Genomic DNA, 18927 nt, shown 5'->3' with positions numbered 1-18927 from the left:
GAAAAATATATACGCTGGCGAGTTGTTTTTTGTGAAATATAGTAGACAATCTTTTACTTAAATTCTCCTATTAGGATTTGAGTGCAAGATTGAACCAGCGAGTTTTTTTCAACCCCGTCAACTATGAAAGTAGGGAAACGTTCTCAAAACATAGCCAAGGCCAGCATGGCAACGCAGCTCCTTTCCACAATCACACCTGGCCTTCTATCTCAGTGGGGGAGGTGGCACGAGGTGTTTCCTACTCTCCCACATCCCCGTCTGCCCGCATGAGAAGTGGGGCATTATTTTTAAAAGAGATAAAACGAGTCTCGAAGGCCCACAGCAATCGTACAGGGAAGCAGTGTAATTGCAGATTGGGCCACCAGCCTCCAGTGTCACCTTGGAGATTAGCTGGAAAACTCCAGGCCTCCCAAAAAGGGGGGGGCCAAGGCAGCCGGGTGTGTAAACAAGTAGAACGAGATCTATAAGTAAGCTTTGCAGGGAGGCCGCAGAGAAGCAGGTGGGGCACAACACCACCCCGGTGCTCTGAACACCTCCACAGTCCTTGGTGAAAACCTCACGTTCAGGATAACATTGCAGGTAGAGGATTTTTTTCCCTCCTGTTTGTTACCTTGCAATAAGTTTCTCCGATCAACCAAAAGCAGGTTTCTAAAATATATATGATTATATATATTAAAATTATGTATTATTATATATAATTTTATAGTAGAATATATCTTAAGATTGTGTATTTTATATTTTATTAAAATTATATATTTTAATATATCATTGTATATTCATATATATATGCTATCTATCTATCTATCTATCTATCTATCTATCTATCTATCTATCTATCTGCAAAATAGCAAGAGCAGTAATGTTAACCTGCCAGAAGGTTGGGGATGATGAAGTGAGAGATGGGAAGCTGCTACAGGGTAGCTCAAGTGGGGGTGGTAAGCTAGATTTTTAAAGAGGTGTTTAGATGGTTGTCAGATACTCCTGTAGTTTTCATGCTCTTAATAATTTAATGGAATTATAAGGAGTAAACCAAATATGTGCAATTGGTTTAGGGCACTTAATCTAGTCTCAGATCGTAAGAGCTTGTACATTGGGGTGGGTGGTGTGCTACTTGTGTCTTTGGCCAGGACAGGGTCTTTCTGGAGGCTCAGGTAATCCAGAGGCAAGTATGCGGACTCTGCCTGTCATGCTGCAGCGTTTTCCAGGATTCCATAGGAGGCTTTTGGGCTCAGCTGAGGGATAACATTTAAACAAATGATGCAGAGCTTAGACTGAATCTGACTCTTTCCAGGTTTAATCCTCTGGCACAGAGGAATGTAAAAGGACCTGGTTGCTGAATGGCCCAAGGTTTTACTGGAAAAACTCAGCCCAAAATTTAAGGGTTTGCATTTGTTCGGAATACATGCAATAATTTCTGTTTAGCGTGCACAACACAACATCGCCCATAGAAACAAACAATGCTGACAGTGTGTGCTATTGTAATTGCTCATAGCCCAGGCTGTTAAGCAAAACAAAACTCTCTAGCATTCAAAATTAAAATAAACACTGTTGGTTAATTTTACTGAGGGAGACGTCTGATAATCTTGGGTAAGATATAAGAATTAAAACCATGCACAGTTATGGTTATGAGCTGTTCTTATTTTATTAATGGGTTTAATATGTAACACATTTGTACGGTGTACAGAGAATTGTTATATTCAGCAAACCCTGATTGCATCTTTAATTACTTCACATTATCCAAAAAGGGGAAAAGCAAAATGAGAGGAAAGAGCATGTAATTCCTCCTTCCTTGCACTGATCTGGAATCTGTTTTTTTCAGTATGGCCTAAGAAGGATTTATCTCTAGCTTAAACCAGCAGCCAACAGAAATAGGAAAGTGGCGAAAGTGTTTCTGTGGACCAGGCTTGTGTGTTGCAGGATTTGTATTTAACTGGTTTTCTGTATTTAATGGATGTGTAGAAAGGCTTCTCAAACAGATACCACTGTGTGACACAGAAAGCCTGGTCATGTTTAAGGTGCTTTAAGATAAAGTTAAGTGCAATTACTTTGCAAACAGACTTTAATTGCTGAGTTTTGTATAGCATACGCTTGTATAGTTTGTATATGGTTTATAAAGTGTGTGTTTATTGGTGGTGATTTTGTTACTGAACGTTATAGAGAAAGCAAATTTGCAAAGAGCAGCAGAAATATTTATTGTTAGTGTTTCTAACCATGATACACGGGGGGAGGGAAGTAGGAATACCTCTACCTATGGCATTAGTGATATTATTGGAGTGCTCTGACCCACTTCAAAAAGAGCACTGGGAAAAAAAATTGAATAGTTCAAGCATAATTGCAGAATTATCTGACATCTGGAAATTCGTTTTGTATCAGGAAACCTGAGCTCTGCCTAATTATTTAGCCAAAATGGATTTAAAAGGGACCTTGCATCTGGACAAATTTTTAATAGGTAACTCTTTAGCCTTGTAAAAAAAAAAGTAAAGCAGCAGCTAATGATGGGGGAAATTCACTAGAAAGGAAAAACACCTTTTAAAAGGAAAATGGTTCAATATTAGAGCAACTTGGCCTGGAGATGGTGAGTTCTCAGCCAGAAATGCTTGTAGATGTAGAAGCAAACTTTTTGCTTACTGCAGAGATAACAGAGGATTGGCCAGTTTCAGTGCCTTTTACTGTGGCACAGGAGATCATAATAGATATCAAATCAGATTATCCCTCCCTAGTCTCAATTCATGAATCTTGCTGCAATGACTGTTTGCAGTATGCTGGAAATGGTTCCACTGAACCCGAGGCAACAAAATGTTACACTTTTTTCATGGTGTGTGTTTGTGTAGATTTTTGCAGCGTGCAGTGGAGACAAATTATGTCCTCATATAAATACATATAAATACATAACATAGTGTGGAGGCATACTGCACAGTGCTATGCATGCATTATGCACTCTGTATTGAAGTATAGTTGTCATATATAAGCTATAGTGGATAATTATATAATGGAGATATAGTTTGCACTGTGTTTATGTAACCTCACTGTATTTTATATTCTTTCCAGCTAAAAATTTCCCCTTAAGGACAGGTCATTGTTTACAGAAAACATTTTTGGCTGCTGATCTCATGCAGCTGTAAGGTCTTTCTGGTCACTGGTTAATGAGTTCCCAGAAGAACTTTGCTTGTTCTGTCTAAACCAAAGGCCCAAATGGTCTCTATTCTACCTCTCTAGACTTCTACAATCATCTATTACTGAAACCAACTGGGGTGTACAAAACCATTTTATTTTTCTGTTTTTCCAAGCTCAACTGGAGTCATCTGAAGGGGTTATAAAATTCAGCATATGTGACATGACCAGCAGCCATAGCCAACACTCTTCAGACAGGAGCAGAGTAGTTAAGAAGAAACAGTTTGATTCCATGTTTCTCATAAGTTTTCTCTGACTATTTCAATTCACACTTCTGTACATGCAATGACAATGGGATTGGAAGTGCCAGGTGCACTAATGCCTCAGAGGGCTGCCCATCTTCATCTCCTCGTCGCAGCACTGCCTCAGCAAGTGGCAGTCTTGGCCCTGAGCATGTGCCCAGGGGCCAGGATTCCGTGTGGTCCTAAAATATTGGTTATGGGCATGGACAGCCCTGGTTTTTTTAGCAATAGGCAAAAATAGTGCCTGTGGGAGAAGGGGTGACCCTCTGCCAGCCCGGGCATGCTCCTCTTGGTGGTGCTATTGCAGCATTGCAGATTTCACAGGCTGGTTTTCTCCCTTTATTCCTCTGAGGGAAGCTGGAAGGCTTGTGTGACTTGGCAGAGTCTGAAGTCCCGAGGTTCTAAATGCTGTGCAAGTTTAAGGTACTAATTTATTCTGCAGTTGTGTTAAAAAAGCAGGAGGTGTCATCTGCAGGTGATTGCTGTTGCTCAGACATGCCGTGGGAGAAAGCTCTGCTCTGGAGAATTAGTGGAACAATTTGCTTTAGTGGAACAAAAGCAAATCTAAGGCAAAGGTCCTCACCCAGGATAAGTTTTGTATTCCTGTGGTCAAATGCTAACTGCAAACCTCTCCAGGTGGAGGAGAGGCTTGGCAGGGATGCAGGGAATGTGGAGGCAACCTCACTCTCCTGGCTTCATCCACTGGTTTTCACTGTATTTTCGCATTTTAGGCAGAAAATTCTTACCCAGGCATTCCTGTCTAATCACAGGATGGTTGATTGAGCTTTCCTTTCATGGTTCATGACCTATACTGGCAATTTCCTTTCTGATAGAAGGACATAAGGGCAAGGAAATAGAGAGTCAAAATGAGTTGTCATGAAAGAATTGCCACCAGACCTTGCAGGTGAGGGACTTGGGATGTTCCATATTCTAAGGCAGGTTTCAGCACTATGCCTGAATGTGAATCCATGTCACAAGACTTCTTTTGTCTTTCAGATGTCGGGCACAGCAAGACATGACCGAGACATGGTAATACAGGCTAAAAGAAACCTGTTGGGAGCTACTGACCCCGTCGAAAAGCTGCGATTGTTGTGTTTAGCAAGGGGATCTGCTGGCATCAAAGGACTTGGAAAGTGAGTCTAAGAAATCAAATCCATTATTCAGCCTAATAGTTTTAGCTGCAAGAGGCTCACAGGCTTAACAGGGACCAAAATTTGAGTTTCCTGGCTCCAATGCAAACAGCCTGGCCTCAGGGCTCATGTGTTCTGGGGCACAGGATTGGCCTGCTTGCCCATTGAAGGGATGAGCAGTGTGAATCTCTCATGGGAAGGTGCTCCTGTGAGACCCAGAACAACTCCTGCCAGGGAGAGAAGGGAAGCTTAAGACACATATCTCTCTTCGGTGTTTTTCAAAATTAATTTATGTATCTCAGTACAGGGGATTTTATGCTTCTTTTCTTTCAGATGTGATTCCCTTGTGTGTAATGGTCTGTGTAATGGTCTGTGTAGTTTGTGGGAGGCACCTAGACTCCTTTTGCACCTCAGTCCTAGGAAAGGGGAGCTGCATCACACCTTCAAACCCCTCCCAGACCCTATAAACCACAAAGGGATCCAGGTGTTGACCAACTGGAACTTCATTTAAATGCCCAACTTGCCAAAGGCAGAGGGCTATAATGAACAGGAGGACCATGCCAGCCTTCCCCTCATTTACCTTCAGATATGTCATAATCAGGCACCCAATAGAAACCAGTCATCTCTGCTGCCTATAACTGTGGAGGGTTTTGTTGGTTGGGGGTTTTATTCCTTTCCCCCCGCCCCCCATCAGAAGACTGAACAATGTTACCTCAGTCAAGTGACCCTGTGCTCCAGCACTGTGCTAAACCACTGCAGCATTCTCCATGTTTTCCTGTGCATTTTCCTCAAATGTCATGTTTCCTCCAGAGTATTTCGAATGATGGATGTCGAGAATAGCAAAACTCTTGATTTCGAAGAATTTATGAGGGGATTAAATGTATACGCGATCACACTTGACAAGGAAGAAGCACAAAAGGTTTTCCATATATTTGATAAAAATGGCAATGGAACAATTGACTTCGATGAATTTCTTGTTACACTGAGAGTAAGTCTGGAAATTTTTGTTAATACTGCATTAAATGGAGAAAAATATAGCAGAACAGAACAGAACAAGATAGAATAGAATATTTGCAAATAAATTGTTGTGATTTTTTTCAGTGAATTGCAGCCTTGATTAAGTTACCTAAATTCCTATGTTGTAATCTGAGTACCTATGTCGTTCAGCTCATTAATCTCACTTCTTTATGTGTCATTTTATGATGCATCTCTTTATAACATGAACTAATCCAGGGGAGACCCTCTTTAGTCCACCATGCCGCGGCTGATTTTGGTTGGAGTCTCTTTGCTCTGATGAAGTCCAAACAATTAAGATAGAAAATATTAGTGTTTAGAGTAATTAGTAATTTCTTGTTAGAAATATATAAAATGGGTGGAACAGGAAAGTGTTCTACGTAGTATTTTCTCTCTTGTTGTCCATTTACTATTGAACTGGTTGACACTGAATAGTCTCAATCACATTGCTTTTTTATGGTGATGTATTGTCCTTTCTAGCTCATGGATAGTGTAGACTGTCAGCCATGCACCTCAAAATAGTTTTACTGCTAACAACAGCAGGTACTTGAATTTGGCAAGTAGTTGGCAGAAATAAAATGATTCTGTTAATATTTCCTTACAGCCTCCCATGTCGAATGCAAGGAAAGAGGTAATAATGCAAGCATTTCAAAAATTAGATAAGACCAGAGATGGTGTCATTACAATTGAAGACTTACGAGAGGTATACAATCCAAAACACCATCCCAAATATTTAAATGGAGACTGGACAGAAGAACAAGTTTTTAGAGCCTTTCTGGATAATTTTGATTCACCCTATGACAAAGATGGGAAGGTAAGTAGAACACCTAATGTCAAGCCATGAAATCACCATCTGACTCAACACTTGACTTATATTATTAAATGTACGAGTGATTGCAGTACCACACATCCATTTGCATCACATTTATATGGAAAAATAAAGTAGATGCATAGTGTGTGCATAGCACTGCTGGTACAGCTTGCTTGCACATTCTGAGGCAAAGGGGCTCTGCAGGAGGTACAAGAGATTACATTACCAGGCTTGTATCCTTCATGCTAAAGCATGCTGATTTTCAAGATCCACGTGAATTGGAGGATTTTTCACTTCTTAGGAGAACAAATACTAGAACTCAGTTCAAAAGCAGGTTCCTTAATATGTTAAATACTTTACAGTTAGTTCTTCTCCAGTGTGATTACTCAACCATTTGACTCAGAAATCTGTCCATAATAGAGATAGATTTATCTACAGAGAGTTGGAAGGAGGATGGAGTTGGGGGTGCTGCCACCAGCTGTGTGCCCTGAGGAGCCATGAGCTGGGGCGGAACTGCAAGTTCTTCCTGCCCTCTGCCTAAGCTCTCTGGTGCAGGTGCAAAGCCTGGGAAATTTTGGGATGGACTTCTTGTGCATCTGCTTTGCAACCATCTCTGAGACAAACTGTGGTGCGGGGAAACAGTTTTCCCCCCCTGAAGTTATAAAATAGTAAAACTCCAGGGGGTGGTAACCCTTGAAGTTTTGAGGTTTTACCCAATGAGCACTTCTGCAAAATATAAGCATATCACAAGCAGAACAGAAGAGAAGGTGGTTGTAGCTGTTGTTGAAGAGGTAGCCACATTGTGAAAGCCACGAGGAAGAGGCTCGGAGCCCCTTTGGGCCTCTGGGCCCCCCCAGCCCTCGGCAGAGGGGCTACAGAGACTTGGAACAGTTTAAAGACTTGGGCTAAGTATCTGTAGCTAAGAGCTGGGGGATGTTTCTTCACTGTGAGCAGCAGCAGCAGCAGCAGCAGCAGAACTGCACTGACCGAAGAAACAGTGGCAGAGAACCAGAAGAGATAAGACCAAGCAACAACGACAGGCATGCAGCAACACAGAGAGAACTCCTGGAAGGAGAGCCGAGAGAGAGCCAGCAGCAGAGAGAGAATTAGGCTCTACAGAGAGAGAGAGGAAGTTGGGGTAAGAACTGAAATAAAACCCCATACCTCTCTGAGACCTCCAAGAAAGGAGGAGGATGATGAACTCTTACTTGAAAGAGTCTTGAAGTACTACAGCACTTGCAGAAGGGAGCTGTAAAGCTCAGAAGGAATGTGGAGGGGGTGACCTTGGCCCCCCCGCTGCTTGAGACAGAGCACAGAGCTCTGCAAAGGGGACTTGAATCCCCTGAAGATAAGGACCGTCACAAAGACCCCTGTGCTTCATGGTATGATGTGGTGACGCAACCGTTGTCTGGGTGAACACAGCCCACGAAAGAGAAGACCCTCGCTTGGAGATGAGTGGCTGAGGGGCTTGGATACCCTCTTGTGTGTACTGGCAGAGATCTAGCTACAGCTGCTGCATGGAACAGAGAGACAGAGAGCCTGCTGCCTTAGAGACATTGCTGCTCTGAGAGTGGAATGGGATTTTTTCCTTCTTCCCTCCTGGACTTTTATTTGGAAGGGAGAAGAGATTTGATCCATTGTAAATACTTTTATGTCATGGTAGAGATAGTTAAGATTGTATATAATGTATTGTAGTATTTATTTTGTACAGTCATTATAATATATATTCCCTTTCCCCCATTTTGAGTCTCGTGTAGTGTCTGGAAAAAACCCATCTCACTTTGCATTGAGATGTGGGAGGGGGCTTGGACTAGGGAATTGGATTTTGGAGCTCTCAAACTATGACACAAGCCTGCTCTGTTTCCCCTTGTTCTGTGCCTGTAAACTCCTTTTGACTGACCTTAATGCTGGATGGTAATATTCTCAGTCTGAACAGTTAATAATACCAAACTGGGTAAGGTTTTATCAGTGCTTTGTGGAACATCTTTAACACTTTCCACTCTTGAGGCTGCACCTGTGTGTTCATGCCTGCATTACACTAATGACTTCTACCTGTCTCATCATGGCTAGGCTTCGCAAACAAAGATTTGGGAAGGCACTATCCACATTTGCTGCAGGCACGCTGGTGGCTTATGAGGCCAATACGTGACAGACATATCCGATTGCAAAAGGCGCAGCAGAAAGACTCCTTAGATGGTGTATTTTGCAAGATACGGTTCTTTCTGTGTTGCCTTTTTTCCTCGAGAGTGATCCTGCGTGAGTTCTCAAAGGAGACAGCAACGTTATAGATGGTGTGTCTCCAGGCCTCCCGATTGGAGGCCAGAGTAGACCAGTTATGGTGATCAATATGGCCAAGGCTGAGATGTTGTTTCAGGGAGTCCTTGTCTAGTGGCTGGCTATTATACCCAAATCCTTCACTTGCTCTGCTTCCAACACCCAGGCTCTCATTTGTAGAGAGGTAATGGATTTTATTTTCCTTTGGCATGACTTTGCAGTTAGTGGAGCTGAATTTCATCCCTTATGCTGTTGTGTCATCCTTGGAGCTACTAGTTTTGGGCCAGCTGTCCCCTTCCTTCTCTACAACAGTGATAATATCTAACAAATCTCAAACCAAAGGATCCTGCTTTTTGTGCTGAGGTCATCCAGGAACACATTAAATGAATCTCCAAAGTGATCCTTGATGTGTTCAGTGCCTTGTTTTGCTGAGCACCCACCTCTTGTTCAGCAATCCTGATGTTAGTTCACCTGATTGCTGTTTCTTCTGAGAACAAACTGTGGCTTTCCTGTGCCTGAATCAGAAGACACTAATGATACTGAATACCTAAAATGTTTTTAACAGAAATGTCTCAAGGTAAAGCAATTGCTAAAAAGGTCCTCTTCACTGTGATCTCATGGGGTCCCTCTGAAATAGGCAGGGTCAGCAAGGCTTGTAATCAGTTCATGATGGTAGGACAGTCTACAGTGATCACTTCTCCCTATTGTCATGTTTTACTTAGCTCTCAAACACACAGTGCAATCAGAGTAAATATCATAGATTCATAGAATATGCTGAGTTGGAAGGGATCCATCAGGATCATTGAGTCCAACTCCTGGCTCTGCGCACGACAGCTCAAGAATCCCACCATGTGCCTGAGAGTGTTGTCCAAACTCTTGAATTCTGTCAGGCTTGTACTGTGACCACTTCCCTGGGGAGCCTGTTCCAGTGCCCCAACCACCCTCTGGGTGAAGAAACTTTTCCTGATATCCAGCCTAAACCTCCCGGACTCAGCTTCAGGGCATTTCCTCAAGTCCTGTCCCTGGTCACCACTGAGTGAAGAGATCAGGACCTGCCCCTCTGCTTACCCTCGTAAGGATGTTGTAGACTGCCATGAGATTTCTCCTCAGTTTCCTCTTCTACAGGCTGAGAACAAACTGAGTGACCTCAGCTGCTCCTCACAAGGCTTCCCCTCAAGGCCATTCACCATCCTCATGGCCCTCCTTTGTACCCTCTTTAATAACGTAATGCCTTTTTAATTGTTTTTATTTTTCTGTGTGTCGTTGATTCAAAGAATGATCTACATGGTTCAAGAGTTAAGACATCACGAGAGACATGCACTGTTCATCTGCTAATTTTATCCTTATTTTTTGTAATGGTCATTTTAAAATGATTCCACCTCACAGTACCTGTGAAAGATATTCAAAACCCTTAGGTATTTGAAAAAGTAATTACTTCATTAAGTGAGACTTGTTTAGAGCAATGATATTTTCTCTCTATGGGTAGATATAAAGTTCTGAGTTGTCTCTGGATTGTATCAGAAACCCCATCCACCTTTATTAATAGTAACGCAAAGAATCAGATCATATCGTCCCTGGAAAAAAGTACTTTAAAACATCTGTCTTCCTAGGCAACAGTGATTTTAACTTTAGTTCCTGGTAATGTTAGTGAACTTCACAAGTTTCATGTCCATCCAAGTGTTCTGTAGGACAAGAGCTCATGTCTAGCAAAGAGGTGAACTTAAGCAATTTTTCTGTGTCTTTTTTGCCTCCTGTTTGATTCCTTTTTGTTAGCAACAACACGAAATAGCAGATGCTCTGTTTCCTAAAGAAACACCTCCATGTGTGGTTTTGACTTATAGCATTAAAAGAAAATATTTGTTTTCCTATTTTAAATCTCTCTGTCTCAGGTCACAACAGAAGAATTCATGAACTACTATGCAGGAGTCAGTGCTTCAATTGATTCGGATATCTACTTTATCGTCATGATGAAGACTGCTTGGAAACTCTGATAATATGGTTAAAGAAGCAAAACTTGACTTCCACCTTCGGTAGGTTTCTTTGATTAAGTGTATGCACAACAACACCCTCATGTTCCATAACAACAGTTTTCAGTAACTATGCCAATTACAATCAATCTGCAGAATTAATTCCCAGATGCTTCAGTAGGCTCAGCTTCAGGGGATTGGAGAATAATCAGAGAGCAGATCTGGCATCCAGCCACCCCACACATCTGTCCCTTTTCTCCCCTACATCCTGGCATGTCTTTTCTTTTCTCAGATGAGCTGCTCCTTTCTTTTCAGACAGCTGCAGTAGGTCCCTGAGGCTCCTGAACATATCCCCTCCTCCAGTGTTAGATACAGCTCTCTTTGACAAGAGGAGAAAACCAAAATATTCTGAAAGTGTGGTGGTCTTGCAGGAAAAATCCTTGCTTCCAGTTTAAGAAAACGGCAAAAATACCTGCTGGAAAAGGAAAATTACAGCAAGAAGTTCTTTATTGTAGCGCTGGATGCAATCCTAAGTCACATGGGCCTGGAAAGCACACCGCCATTTGAAAAATGCGCCTTTTTGTATTCTCTTGGTTACATAAGCTGTTACATATTCAGTAGGTGTCAGGTATTTTACCTTAAAAGGTAATTTTTCAGACTCAGGAGGGGGTCTTACCCTCCCTCTTGATTGATTTGTGATATACACCCCCGTACATTGTACAGGGGGGGTTTCTCTGGACACAAAGACCGTCCACGTGGCCGAGAGTACATTTTTATTTTTATACTTTTCCCTATTCCCAGCCACAAAGTTTCCCTGGTGCCAGGCCCAGAAAGGACCTTCCACCTTACAGCTTTCATGATACGCCTAAAAACACCTTGGAATTAAACGAAAGAAAAGAAAATCCCACTCCTTTCTGTTTTCCACTAAATTCATTTTGCTTATAATAAAACCAGATTATTTATTTCTCATAATCCCTCCTTTTTATCCTTTTTCATGGTTTTATTATAAGTCTTTTATGTCAACTGTCTCTGGGCCTTTCGAGTCCATTCCCATTCGGTAATACATCTTGTGCTTCATCCATTCTTTCTGTTTGTTTGGTAAGTTCCCACTCAAGTAATGCTTTCTGCGCCTTTTCCATGACTTTAGTTTGCTTGGGGGCCGGCCGCAAGATCATGATTTTTTTGGATTCCCAGGCCTCTGGTTGTAGTGGCCTTTGGATCCACTGGCATGGCAGTTAATTGCATTCCTTGGACAACACTAGAAATTAATCTCATAAAACATGAGATTAGATTGGGTAGAAACAATAATCCAGAGATAGCACATAATGAGAAAAACCCCACTTGCTTCCACCATGCCCCTCTGAATAAGTTAGTCCACCACCCTCCATCTACTATGGAATTCCATTTTTGGACTGGTACATGGCCTATTTTCTGGATGTTGGAGGCTATTTCCATTACGGCTTCATAATTATCCTAAATCTGTAAACAGCAGTCTGAGGTGTTAAATTGTTCACAGACTTCTCCTTCTTCTGCTAAAAGATAGTCTAGGGCTAATTTGTTTTGGTATATGGCTGCTCTGCTTTGACACTGTTGTTTGGCTATTAATTCTAACCCCCTTGCAGTCTGATTTATGACTATTTCAACTACAGTTTGTAGCCATATGATTCGATTGAGCATATAAATAGGTATATGATAACCTCATGTCTCGTCCTGTGCCCATGTAGCTGGTCCATAATAATCAATAATTCTCTCAGGATGCCACTCCTCCTCTCCTCATTTTTGGGTTCCTCCTATTGAGTATCCCTTAATCCTGATATAGGGTATTTTCTCTTTAATTTGTCTTTTTTCTCAGTTAAGGGAGTCGTATAACAGGACTCCTAATTTGTCCCCGCTTTCTAAGGGTAGTAGGAAAAATCCAGGCAAAATTATTCCTATGGCACAGCAGCCTTTCCAATTTTCTGGTAAGATTGTGTACACTCTTTTTCCACAAATCCAAAAGAGCCCATTGGATGCCTTCAAAAAGTTTTTGGACATGTTATCAATGTTATCCCAAAATTTCGATATTTCTTTTATTCTGGAAAAAGGGTTTATTTTGGTTTTGTTGCATTGGTAGAGTTTCTGGTTTACATCCCACTCACAGCTGGGCTTCTTTTTCTTGACCAATAGTCAGTTGGGGCTTGTGGAAAATACTCACTGTGAGTGAAATTAGTCTTTAGAGTTCGTTTGCACAGGGTTTCCCCAACTGGATGTACAAAATGAGTTTCTGTTCTCAGTGTACAATCCCTTACTATCACTGTGGAGCTTAATATCCACCCTTCTGGCCTATTTGTTTTATTATGAGGGAATGTATAATTTCCCTTGAGTATCTCTCGAGCATCTAGACTAAAACCTCTCCAGGGCCATTCTTCTGCCATTAAAGGTCCCCCACAAACCAAACAGTGATTCACTCTTAACCCTTTAGCAATTTTCTCTGCTAGATGAACAAGCAAATTCTGCCCCACTGCGGGGAGTTCAAAATCTCTGTTCTCCTCTCTTGTTAGTTCAGAATATAAATCACTCAACTCTGACAGTAGTAGGTGATCTTTAGATGTTTTTTGTTCAGTATCTGTGATGATTTCTTCTATTATTAGGTCAGGGACTCCTGACTCACTGATGATGTCCCAACAAATCCATACCTCACCCACAGGGCAGTATGATCCTAATCGTGCTCCTTCTGACCCTAAATTCTTTGCCACTCCATAGCACCTGTTACCTACTACACAGGTTTCCAATTCTTTCTTATCATAACAAGCTTTGTTCACGTATTCATAAGCCATAAGGGTGGTTACCACACCTGTCTCAGTACGCATTTTGGTAACACTTCTCGCAGTGGTCATCTTCTTGTTATAGTGTTTGTTTATTCATTTCTTTAATGGTAGCCACCATTATTTCGATCTTATTTCTCTGTCTTTCCTCATCCCTTCGGACATGCACCTTTTGAGCTTCTTTCAACAACTCGTTCAACCCTTTTTCATTCCAATCCTCTGTCTTTTCTGATTTCTTCCTAATATCTGGCCAAGAATGAGTTACAAAACAAACTTTTAATAATTCTTGTCCTGCTCGACTGTCTAGCTGTATTCCTGAATATTGTTGTATATGTCTCTTCAGTCTTTTCAACCATTTTGATGGTGACTCATCTTTATTTTGCTCTTATCCAAAGCTTTGGCTGTGTTTTGCCCCCAAAGGACCACTTCTTTAATTCCTTTAATGATATAATTACAATAATCGATCATATTTTGCCTTCTTTGTCCAGCAGGTATTTTTGCCGTTTTCTTAAATTGGAAGCAAGGATTTTTCCTACAGTCTTGGGCAGGCTGTTATAAATGGGAAGTCTGTCCCAAGAGGGTCACATAGCCCTTTCACCTGTAGCACTGCAGGCTCCTGTAGCTCTTGGCTCCTTGAGGAATGCAGCAGCTGCTTATCTCTCTCCTGGGAACATTTGAGTTCCCAGTGCTGGGAGGCTGAAGGGAGAAACAAATCAAGAAGGGGAGACATGGACCAGAAGTGCAAAATGCTCTTTAAAGCCCTGTTTTCTCCCTGACTCACAACTAAACATGCAGGCATCTTTCCTCTGCATACTTTTTTTCAAACCCCTGTGGGCCTGCTTATAGATTTCCACTTGCCTTCTCCTGCTTTGATTCCTTTATTTTTGTACTGTGAGATCATTTTACTAATATTTTTCTTAAAGGGGATAAACGTGTTACAGTATTTTTTTCTCTATGTTCCTGGAACATTTGCTGGCTTAGTAACTGTTGTCTGTACATACCTACACTGAAAATTGCTTACTACTTTTTTGTATTTACAGGGGTTTATGACCAAGCTGTGACTTCTGGGAAGTACAGAGCTTGTAACTTGTCCACCAGATGAAAATTCTTGAGATATCTTTGCTTTTCAGTTCTTTTTCTGATGCTGAATAAAGATTGGAAACCTGTCTTCGTAGTCACACCAATGAAGCTATCTTGGTTTGTCTTTTGTCCTTTGCCCATGGGGAAATCATGGCTGGGCTTCGCAAACGAAGATTTGGGAAGGGCTCTACCCACGTTTGTTGCAAGCAAGTTGTTGGTGGCTGAAAAGGACAATACGAGACAGGCATGTCCGGTTGCAAAAAGCACAGCAGAAAGACTCCTTAGGTGGTATATTCTGCAAGGCACGATTCTTTCTGCGTTGTCTTTTCTCCTCAAGGGTGATCCTGCCTGCGTTCTCAAAGGCATCAGCAGTGTTATAGATGGTGTGTCTCCAGACCTCCCGATTGGAGGCCAGAGTAGACCATTTAAGTTGATCAATGTGGCCAAGGCTGAGATGTTGTTTCAGGGAGTCCTTGTATCTTCTCTTGGGGGGTCCTCTCATGTGGCAGCCAGTGGCAAGTTCTCCATAAAGCAAGATCTTAGGGAGGTGGTGGTCCTTCATCCTGGAGATGTGTCCTGCCCAACGCAGCTGTGTTCTCAGCAACGTGGCCTCAATACTTGTGACTGCTACTTGTTCTAGAACAGACGTATTGGTCACATAATCTGACCAGTGGATATTTAGGATTGTATGAAGGCAGCGTTGATGGAAGCGTTCTAAGAGTTGCAGGTGGTGGTGGTAGATGACCCATGATTCAGATCCATATAAGAGAGTAAACAGCACTATGGCTCTGTAAACACTGATCTTTGTACTTTTCTTCAACATGTCTATCTCATATTGGCCTTATTAGCCACCAGCGTGCTTGTAACAAATGTGGATAGAGCCTTCCCAAATCTTCATTCGCGAAGCCTGGCCATGATGACTTTTCTTCAAGTGTTTATTTTACCAAACTCTTTGCTAACCTGTTGTCTATCTCTCTGTCAATCTTAGCATCCAAGGAGATGAGGCTACCTAGGTAATTAAACTGTTGGACTGATTTGATATGGTGCACATGGGAATGGTGCACAATGGTGCAATGTGAAATGCTGCACAAAGAAAACTGTTAAAAAACCAAACAAATAAACAAAAAGAACACTATGTGTGTGTGTTGTCTAATTATCCCTGCTTTAGTTCTGTTTTTCTTCTACTTTCTGCTTCTCTCTCGTCATTTGCTGCTCTCCCAGACTGAGAAGCTGCTGCTGTAGCAAAGAGTAACTGGCTTGTGCATGGCAGCATTTGCTCCATTTCAGGCTGGCAGCCAGCTAAAAGCAGTACAGGGTTATAGACCAGACTTTCAAAAGAGCCTTTCTGATGAAGTCTCACTCTTACTTGGTCTGGGTTGTTAACAGTTCAAACACTGAAGTCCTGAGTGCTTGCTGCAGTGATCCTGTGCAAACCCTGTTTTTGTTTTGTCCCATCATGATCTCAGTATAAGCAATAGCTGCTTGAAATTCCTTAGGGAAGGCTGTGCAAATTCAATTATTTTCTTTGACCTGTAAGCCTCCAGAAACTTGCATACTGGCTGACACTGGAAGCTTGTAGAAAAATTCTCCTTATGATTGCCATCAATCATAAGAGGAGCCTTTACTTGCAGCAATGCTGCTGAAGTGCCAAATACATAAAAAAACCCCTTACTATCAAATAGGAGCTGTACATGTTTTGGCAGCTTCAGTAGAAGCCATTTATTTCTCTTTTATTAATTGATTTTACAGCATGCTGTCGTGCTATCTCTCTTTCAAATAAAAAGAAAGTATTGTGGATGGACTGTGAGAATCACAAAATGAAAAAAACATTTCCTTTTGACATGCTATCTCATGTCTTCAGACCCCACAGTGATCTGACAGGCTGATATTTAATCAAGTGCAGTGGAAGTTTTAATCTGAATAACTGCAACCAGTTTGTCTTTGATTACTAATACCTTCCAGTTTTACTTAATTCCCCCAAAATATATATTTTCAGAAAGGAGGAGTAGTACATAAAGCAACTGCTCTTTTTTAAAACCAGCAGAAGCTTTGTCACTGGCCTCTGGGAGTCTTAGCAGAGCCTTTAGTGGCTGGGGAAAGCCAGTGCTGGGGAAAGTGCTGGGGAAAGCCAGTGCTTCAGGACAAGATCTCTACGCTGAGCTTGACTAACAGGGTTTGTGTGGGGATCTGAAGGACATGAACCAGGAGAGCTCAAACTCCCTCATCCTGGTGGTGTATCCCTGGTGCTTTCAGAGCAGTTCCCAGCTCCTCAGGTCTGCCTGTGCACGGACCTCATCACTTACTGGGTAAGTTTCTCAGCATAAGAACATTGTTCACAGACAAGGCATTTCAACATTTGTACAGAACCATGTTTCCAAGGGCTGATTTCAGATTCCTTAGAAGTCAGTGGCAAAGTTTCCTTTCACTTCTGTAGGAACAGAGTTGCTCTTGGAGCAGTCTGAATAAAAACTGGTAACTGCAGAATAGGTATAGTTTTTCCAGGAGAAAAATTAATTATCTGAGAAGGAGTAACATGATTTTTCACTCTTAATCAGATGATGTCGAAAACAAATTGGAATCTGTCCTGTACAAAGTGTAATTTGATTTATGTGTGTACAAATTCAGGGAACAAACAGAGGCATTGCATCAACTGCTAGGTAGGAAAATCTCTCCTGGGAGACATGCAACCATAATGACACACTGAGCAAACACACTGGAGTTTCAAAGGAAGCACTTTTCAGGGCTTAATGGTAGGTTAAAGGGATTTTAAGCAGACATGAAGGATTATCAGGCCTAACAGCAAGTGCCCTTCAGAACCATCCTTTAGCACTTCACTGTCCCTGTCTGCAATCGGGGAGAGCCAAAAATTAAGCTGAAATGCCTGTGTTCAGCTGCAGGCTGCTGTATGCTGGCTACAGACCCACCAGATGCAGGAGATAGGTGGAGATGCAGGCTGTCCTGCCAGCCTGTGGCTGCACAGCACACACAGCAGATTTTGGGAGATAGGTGGCAATGCACACCATCATATCTAGTGCTAACATCAAGATTGTAGATCTTGGTTGATGCTTCATGTTTGAAGCAGTGTTTCTTCTTTCTGATTGTGCAACAGATGCTAAACAGGATGGCACAAACCACAGGAGCATCTGAGTCTGCAAGGCTGTGGGGCAGTCCCAGAGGCAGAGGTTTCACCTGCACCTTGAGATCCAGCCTGCCCCCATGGTACAGTGCTTTGACAGGGATAAGTTCTGCCCTCCCCACCAGGCAGCACCAAAGCTTGCTCCAAAATTGCTGGTAGAGCCCTGAGGAAAAGAGGGAAAAGCCACCCTTACAACTCCCCTAAAACTCTGCCCCAACTCCCTGCCTCTGCCTGAGCCATCAGAGCATCTCTGTGACAACATCCGACCACCCCCAAAGAACACAAAGATTGAGGGCAAAGAGGTGTGGAACAGCCTTTTCTTCTGGTGTGTTTCCTGGGAAAGGTGGCACTTCTGTAGCATGCTTCACTGCATTTTGATTTTGCTCTTTTTGTGCTATTGGTGGCTTTGTGTTTTTGTCCTGGAGAGGAAATTTTTGGGTTGATATGGTACAGAATTGTTGTTTGGCTTATACTGTCTCCTGCAGCATAAAATTCTGCTTCAAGCAGCTGAGTTTAATGCAAGCCCCGCTCTCAGCCATATACTCTTAAAACTAGATCACAAGATATATTCAGTGATCTGATTCATTTCACTGCCCTCCTGGCACAAAGCTCCTGGCAGAAGCAAATGGAAGCAGCTGAAGTTTTGCAGATGAAACCACCTGTGCACACTGCTGTACAAAAGCCTTCACGTAACTCCTTCTACACAGTGCCTTCTCAAACCTCTGCAGATGCGTGGGCAGAGCACAACTTTGCCATTCCAGAGCTGGGCTCATGGCCTACCTTGTCAGCAGCTGGCAGAAGGAGTGAGACCAGTGCTTTCAGGGATTCTTGCCTTCCAGCTCCTGTCCTGCCCGCTGGGAGCAGCAGCAGCACCAGCACACTCAGCTTTCCCCAGGAAAACAGATAATGCCGAGAGCAGCCTGCCACTGTCAGCAGCTGCCCACTGCCCGTGGCTTTTGCTGTGATTACAGCCCACTCTGTTTCTCCAGCAATCCTCTCTCGCAGGAGGACAGGGTGAGCAGAAAACAGGTTTCCCGGTAGACTGTACTTAACACCAGGTCCTCGGGCGGCTCAGAGCAGCCTCACTACTCGCAGCAACCCCTCGACCATCCTGGTTTGCCTCAGCTAGGTTTGAAATCTCCGTGATTCCGAAGTGAGCACTGGTTTTGGCTCCAGAGGCGTTTCCACTCTCACGCTAACGGCGACTGCAGGAGGAGGGAGCGCTGTAGGGCAGAAGGTCTTGAGCTCCCTGGTCTGCAGCCACCCCAGACACGGCAGCCCCGTCTCTGCCAAAACCT

At 42.7% G+C, this 18927-nt stretch overlaps 1 protein-coding gene across 2 annotated transcripts; it reads left to right on the top strand.

Annotated features, from left to right (window-relative positions):
* Window positions 1-373: 373 nt before the first annotated feature.
* CAPSL (calcyphosine like) lies at window positions 374-14580 on the top strand. Of its 2 annotated transcripts, XM_032676299.1 has the most exons (6): window positions 388-579; window positions 4410-4546; window positions 5354-5531; window positions 6162-6371; window positions 10532-10672; window positions 14454-14580. In XM_032676299.1, the coding sequence occupies exons 2-5, from the start codon at window positions 4410-4412 to the stop codon at window positions 10631-10633; spliced, it is 627 nt and encodes a 208-aa protein (XP_032532190.1). In that variant the 5' UTR covers window positions 388-579; the 3' UTR covers window positions 10634-10672; window positions 14454-14580. The 2 variants fall into 2 exon arrangements, with proteins under 2 accessions (XP_032532188.1, XP_032532190.1); XM_032676297.1 differs by lacking the exons at window positions 10532-10672; window positions 14454-14580 and adding an exon at window positions 7323-7491 and having other exon boundaries at window positions 374-579.
* Window positions 14581-18927: the final 4347 nt, after the last annotated feature.

Source organism: Chiroxiphia lanceolata, chromosome Z (genome assembly GCF_009829145.1).
Source record: "Chiroxiphia lanceolata isolate bChiLan1 chromosome Z, bChiLan1.pri, whole genome shotgun sequence".
NCBI lineage: Eukaryota > Metazoa > Chordata > Aves > Passeriformes > Pipridae > Chiroxiphia > Chiroxiphia lanceolata.
Note: the sequence above shows the minus strand (reverse complement) of the source record. Positions and strands in the feature narration are given on the sequence as shown.

Coding starts and splice junctions, on each gene's coding strand:
- CAPSL (XM_032676297.1), top strand. CDS start 4,410: ATGTCGGGCACAGCAAGACATGACCGAGACATGGTAATACAGGCTAAA. Junction 5,532..6,161: donor AATTTCTTGTTACACTGAGA/GTAAGTCTGGAA, acceptor ATTTCCTTACAG/CCTCCCATGTCGAATGCAAG. Junction 6,372..7,322: donor CCTATGACAAAGATGGGAAG/GTAAGTAGAACA, acceptor CACTGTGAGCAG/CAGCAGCAGCAGCAGCAGCA.